This window comes from Alligator mississippiensis, chromosome 4, assembly GCF_030867095.1.
Source record: "Alligator mississippiensis isolate rAllMis1 chromosome 4, rAllMis1, whole genome shotgun sequence".
Lineage (NCBI taxonomy): Eukaryota > Metazoa > Chordata > Crocodylia > Alligatoridae > Alligator > Alligator mississippiensis.
In genome coordinates, this window is record NC_081827.1 from 242,345,919 (window position 1) to 242,352,848 (window position 6,930).

At 48.9% G+C, this 6,930-nt stretch overlaps 1 protein-coding gene across 2 annotated transcripts in view; it reads right to left on the reverse strand.

The window, feature by feature from the left end:
* Positions 1-1,253, reverse strand: part of CCDC93 (coiled-coil domain containing 93) — an 89,743-nt gene extending 88,490 nt beyond the window's left edge. The window contains exon 1 of one of the 2 annotated variants that reach the window (XM_014599580.3): positions 1,089-1,253. In XM_014599580.3, the coding sequence (XP_014455066.1) occupies positions 1,089-1,121 (33 nt within the window). In that variant the 5' untranslated portion in view covers positions 1,122-1,253. Of the gene's footprint in view, positions 1-703; positions 957-1,088 lie in introns of those variants that run through there. The other variant, XM_006259110.4, reaches the window with a different exon arrangement.
* Positions 1,254-6,930: the final 5,677 nt, after the last annotated feature.

The window sequence follows — 6,930 nt, forward strand, 5'->3', positions numbered from 1 at the left end:
TAAGGATATTTCATCATCCCTCTTATTCCTCTTACCATCCAACATTAACAGTCCAGAGACTTCCTGCATTAGAAAGGCAACCTCACATGCCCATTGCCTTCCTTTTGGGCTCTTGAGGACTTCCTTTCAGCTATTACAGCAATTGCATGCCCTAAAAACAATATACTAGGCAAGCACTTAGCATTGCTGAGGCCTGTAACACAAAATATATGATCTCTGATGAAAGCAATTGCTCTTGCTCTTTTATTTGTTCTCTCTCTCTCACCTGCTTTTAAATTAAATCCAACCTCCCCATCCCCAATACTTATGGTCACCCCCCTCCCCCAATACTTATGGTCACAGAAGAAGAGACATTTGACGCTTGACTTTTCAGGCTTCTGCCACGTCTACACCCTAAATTTAATATTCGCCATCACTTCTGCGTGAAGCCAGGAACATAAATTTGTATACGGCGTGTGAAAAAGTTAAAATTTCCACCCGATGCAAAAAAGCCAGGCAACGGCAAAGGCTCGCGCTGATCCCCACGCAGCGACTCTGCGCGTTTCCACCAGGCAATGCCGGCACGAACCCGCGTCGCCCGCTGGCGTCACAACCACCGTCCCTCCAATTTTCCAGGTGGAAAAACCGAGGCGAGAAGTCCCCGAGACTTAACGACCCGAACTCGTCCTCCTTTTCGCCCATCTTCGATTAGGAAGTCGCTTACACAGTCCTTGTCGCGGGCTTTTGCAAGTGCAGGAGACATCCCCCCAAACCTGGCCAGCGGCTGGACTCGGGTGGAAGCAAACCCCTGCGACCGGGCAGCCTTCGCTCAGGTCCCTGGCGTCTTTTCCCCGCCAAAAAAAGCACGCAGACAGGTGCTGCCTTCCCTCAGGGGCACCCAGGCAGGCCTGCCCCAGGGGCTGGGGCATCCCCTCCCCCTCCTATGGGGGCTGCGAGCCCCCGGGGGCAGACAGCGGCTGGCTCCCGGCCGGGGCGGACCCTGCAACGGGCTCAGGGGAAGGAGAGGGGCTGCAGGGAGGAAGTTGCACAACCGCGCAGCGCACCCGGGCCCGGCCGCCGGGCAAGAGCGGGGCAGGAGCGCGGCCTACCTCGGGGGGCTCCTGCCCCTTGGGGCCGCCCATGCCGCCCGCTGTCACGTCGGCCGGCCCGACCCCCGCCCTCGCGCGATGGTTCGCCCCGCTCGCCGCCTGCCCGCGCTCTCGGGCCGTGCCACTCGCTGGCGGGGGGGGCGGGGCTGGAAGCGGACGGCAGTCTCATGTGACTGCTTGGGAGCTGGCCCCGCCCACCTTTCCGGGGCCGCTGTGCGCAAGCGTCCTGTTCCCCCCCGCGGCCCGCCTGCATGGTTTGCTCCGAGTGCATCCTCGTGGGATAAAGCCCTTGTGCTTGACACACGTGCCAGTGCCTCCGCCGCCTCCTTTACCCAGCTTTAACGCGGTTTAAATTCGACCCCCTTTCCAGGAGGCATTGCTCCTTGTCCCTGAGGTCGACCTGCTTCTGAGACAACTTCAGGGCGAAGTGGTGGCCTTGGGGTTGTTGGGGTCCAGTCATTGGGGGCCCCATGGAGGCCTCATTTAGATGACTTATAAGCACATGGGACATTTTCAATTTCACTTTGCCCTGTTCATGGGGAGTCCTCCACAGCTAATTGCCCTGGGGGGTAATTGCCAATGGCAGGGAGTCCCCGACAGCCAATTGCTGATGGGGGGGTCGCCTGCAGCCAATCACCAATGGTGGGGAGTCCCCCATAAGCCACCCCCTTCCCCCAATTCCTGATGGGGAGGGTCCCCCATAGCCAATCATTGATTCATAGATGTTAGGGTTGGAAGGGACCTCAATAGATCGAGTCTGACCCCCTGCATATGATGGCAGGGGTCCCCCGCGGCCAATCACTTGGTTTGCAAATGCAGGCTCAAGTCCCCCTTTTTAAGAGCTTGCTGGCTGGTGGCATGAGGCCTGTGGGGGTTTCTTTGTTCCTCTGTAGCGAGGGGGCACGGCCCTCCAGCATGAGTCTCTGGCAGGGTATGCAGGCTGTGTAGCTGGGGGTCCTGTGGCCCCCAGACACCCAGAAGCTGGACTCGGCTACACGTCGACTTTATGGACACACCAAGTAGTACACTACGGGGGGATCGCTGACTGCTGGGGGTGGTATCCCCCAACGCAGAACCACCAGCGGCGAAACCGGAAGTGCACTTATACATTTTCGAGAGTGTCACTTATAGCAGATTGTCTGAAGTATTGGACTGAAGCCATAAGGTGTCTTGTAATATTATTTATGGAAATGTTTATAAATATCAATGGGGGCGTAGGTTGCAGCCGTTTTGGTCTCGGGACATAGGCAGACAAGGTTCTTTGGGTGAATCTAATATCTCTTATTAGACCAACTTAAACAATTGGAAAAAAATGTTTTTCCTGACGAAGGGTTTTGTCACTGATGTGCACTGCTTCATCACTCAGACAGGTATTTGTCTTAATTTTGACATATTTATTCGTATTCAGCCGGCACTTCCAGTTTCATGGCTGGCGCTTCCAGGGGGTGCACAGCCAATCTCAGGGGGTGCACGTGCATCCGCATGCACCCCCTATGTGTCGCCAATGCATGAAACTTATTTATAAGTTGAAGAAAGAAGAACATTTTTAATAACTTCACCCCCCCCAACATTGCAACATTTTGGGGGCCCCTAAAGTGTGGGGCTCCGAGCAGTCATCTGGTTTGCCTTCCCCTAAAGCTGCTACTGGACGTGGCCACTTACAATCCATAATCAAAACTCTACCTAAGACACCCGCCATCCATGGCAGACGCCCCAACTTGCCACAGGAAAAGCAGGGGAGCTGCGGCGGCCAGTGTGCTGCTTCAATGAACTGTTGTCAATATACGCTCAAGTGATTTTTAAGGAAAATTTTTCGTGTCCCAAGTCAAATCAGCCAAATCAAATCCAAATCCGTGAGTCATTCAAAAACCATAAGTGGCCCTGCTACTGACAAGCATCCTTCACCCCAGCCTGGGGCTTCAGATGCTTTCAAACCCTTTGGTGGGCATCCTACATGCTGGCCCAAGCCTGGACGCTTGAGGTTTGGATGCCCTCAAGTTTTGCTTGCCCTCAGCTGTATAGCCACAGGAGCAAGCTAGGAAGGAGTCTCCCATTTCCATAAAGTAGATGTGTAGCCAAGTCCAGCTTCTGGGTGTCTGGGGGCCACAGGACCCCCAGCTATACAGCCTGCAGACTGCATACCATGCAAGAGACCCCTGGTAGAGGGCCATGCCCCCTGCTACAGAGGAAGGAAGAAACCCCCACAGGCCTTATACCACCAGCCAGCAAGCAGTTAAAGCAGGACTTGAGCCTGTGTTTCCAAACCAGGGTCCAGAGAGCAACTTTTGAAGGCTGGCTGATATTTCAAGCTGGGCCCCTGCCAACATCCACGTGCTCACGCTCACATGCTTTCCTTGTGACAGGGAACGACTCATGTCAGTGAAACGATGCGGTTACATACACACCACGATCCCACAAACATAGGTACACGAGCGTGGTGCCTCCAAGATTTGGTTTTCTCAGTGGACAAGTTCACCAATAAACACTTGATACTGATTTTCCTTACTGTTGAAAGTTGGGGGAGGGGGGCTGAAGCAGAGAAAACTGCCCAAGAGCCTGATCTTCCAAGCTGTTCTGCACGTGGGCAGCATTAATAGAGATAAACCCCACAACTGTAAAGCACCACGGATTTCTCTCCCTTCAGTGACCTAATAGTGGGAATAGATGCACGTGTGACCGGGCCTGATCTATTTCATCCGTTAGAGGGCAACAGCGCATACACAAGCCAGCCCACGACTACAGCCGTGACAGAATGATCAAAACAATAATAATAAAAGCAAAAATATGCCAGACTGGTTGAGTCTGAGCACTGGTATAACCACAGGCCATGTCTTAATTAGAGCTGCAGAAATCTGTTATGCAGCCCCAGAGGCAAACATGATCACCAGAGCAATACACGCTTTTGCCTGGCAAGCTTTCTAGTCACACTGAGCTATAATGCTCTCATTTGTTTGCCATGAAGGGACACCAACAAAAAAGAAGTTTAAATGTGGTAATAGTGGCAACTGGAACATGGGGCTTCTCAAGCTTGTGGCCAGCATGTGATATTACATAGTTCTTGGAGCACGATTCCTGAGCAGGGATACCAAAGCTTAGTACTATAAACTAAAGGGTTAAGTAATAACCATATGTGAGATACGATAAAGGATCAAACATGCACAAGGAAAGTTTTTTTTTTCTCTTTGCTAAATGGGATAAAAAAGAAGACAATCTAGGAAAAGAGTCCACCAAACCGCTTGGCCTAATGTAGTCTGACCAACCCCTGACATTCAAAAATCATGAGAAAGGCCTAAAAATCATTACAAAATAAGCCATAGCAAAGTAGGGCAGAAAGACATCTCAGGGGGTTATCTAGCCCATCCCCCTGCTTGTAGCAGACCCATCCCTGTCTAAGCTATCTCATCCATGTACCTAACCTGCTTTTAAAAATTTCTAGTGATGGAGGCTCTTCGATCTCTCTAAACAGTCTGTTCCATTAATGGGTTCTTTTTATTTGCCATCTGTTTTGTGACCCCTTTACATATGCTGCCTTCATGTTTCCATGCTCTCTTCTGCAGTCATGAATACTAGAAACTTACATTTTTCTATGGTGAAGAAACTGAGATTCTCATGATTCCAAAAGTGGGGGCTTGAAGAAAAAAACAAAAAGCTGCCAGACTCAGAAGAAAATCATAAGCCCTGGCAACGTTGTTAATGAGACTCAGATATTGTGTTTTTAAATAACATGCCAATGCACAAAAAGAAAGCTTGTCATTTATCATAAGGTAGGAGAAACAAAAGAAAATTAAAAAGTTGTGTTTTTAATGTCATTGCAACCCAGCTTTGAGTTGCAGTGAACCTCATTAAATCCCCATTACTCAGCAATTGTTTTCCAGTGTCTAACTGCAATGGAAATTCACCTATTAGAGAGAGAGCCATTGTCCCCAAGGACATACAGATAACAAAGCCTTCAAATGACCACATCTGCCTATAAAGTTTTCCAAAGGGGTGAATCATTTCCAATGGCAAAACAATTACAATGTCTTACTATGGAACCAGAAGTATGATTCAAGCTTTGTTCTAGATTTAGGCCAAAGACTGCCCCCAATTAACCCAGCTGAAAAAGGGTATCTGGTCATTTGGGCTGGAGAGCTGAAGGTGACCTTTTTGATTTTAAACAAATCACTCCCTTGTGTGCTGTTGGCTAGAGAAACTGGCCTACCTTCACCAAGCTAGCTCAGAAGTGACTCTTATTCATTCATTCATTCATTCTGAGAGTTAAGATTTTCCCTTCCCACCCTCTGCCATCTTTTCCCCAAATGTATACATTTGTGATCCAAAATCTCAAATAAATTCATCCCTGGATCTTGGTTCTCCAGTCCCTTGCCTCATATTAGGTGATCTAGATTCTGTCTTTGAACCCAACTGCTTTGAACAAATCAGTCAGAAAGCCAGTTTAAATGTCTACCTGGTGCTTAAGGCAAAGAAGACATGGTTGGACGTACCGGACAGCTTAGGGATGAGTTGGTGCATGTTCGCTGTTACCACATGGCTTCGGAGCCAGCTGTAGCTCAGTCAAACCAGAGGAATCTGAATTAGTGAATAGCAAGTACGAGATACAGAGTAATGAGATCAGAATGGCAGCACTTTGTCCTGATTTAAAGCGGGCATAAGTTGTAAGGTAATAAATGGAGATTAAGACTTTGGGTATCTCATCTTCTGGTGGCTTGAATTGTCCTTCAGAATAAGCTATTGCTCCTTTGGTTGTCTCAAACCTGCAGCCTTGAACCCAAGGCCTTAACCTGACCACTCTGTGGCTCTCAGAGACTGGGCAAGGCACTGAAAAGACCTCTGTCAATGGTGAGATGCCCCTACGTGGCCAGACCTAAGTCGCTGCTTCATAACACCTGACTTGCTACTTTTCCTATTTAAGACCGGGGTGAAGAACAGGAAGTGTCTGTGCAACAGGGTTCTTCCGCTCTGAGACTGGCAGCTCTGCTTAGCTCTTGCTCCCTCCACTTGGCTCACCCGGCTGGCCTCCTGCCCCTTTGGTTGTGACCTGGCTCACTCCTGGACTCAGCCAACATCAACTTCGGCTTTCATGTTATAGCTCTGCAATCCACTCACCCTGATTCCCAATAGGCCCAGGCCTGGCCTTCTTCATTTCATTGTTAGAAATTTGTCCCTGAACCCGTTAAGACGGTATAAATATCTTCCTCACTTTTTCTAGAGAAGCAAGGATATTTGGTGATGTCTTTAACTGGACCAGTTGAAAGAGATGTAAGACAAGCTTTGGGGCATAACACCTGCTTATTTCACTACTCCCTAGTTAATCTAGATCATCACTGGCAATTCCTTACAGTCAAGGATGATTGTCTTCCATGAGTGTCTTATCTGTGGGTCCAAGAATGGCTGATGAGTGATGATGACTGTGAAAGCTTGGCCAGACGTACGCATGAAATTTAAATGACCAAATTAAAATAACAGTGCATCTTGCACAAGAATGCATGATCGTGGCTGGGACCATGCAAGATAGAGCAATCCCAATTGACTTCATCTCCTGTGCTAGTTGCAAATGTATCCAATGTTTTATTATGCTAAAACCATTCACAAAAAAGCTGCATATGCCTACGTGACTGTATCCTGGTTGAAACATTCTCCCTTGATTAAGGCATATTTCTTAGAACAGGCATTCAATGTCTGTCTGAAGTTTTGCAAATGTCTCCATAGACCATCACCGGTGCAGACTATGGTTAAAACAACTACCCAAAACTACCTGTGATCAGTGCCCCAAGATTTTCTGTTCAGTCAATCAAGATCCATCCCATTGGACTGAAATATAACCTCTGGCTCAAAAGCTTGC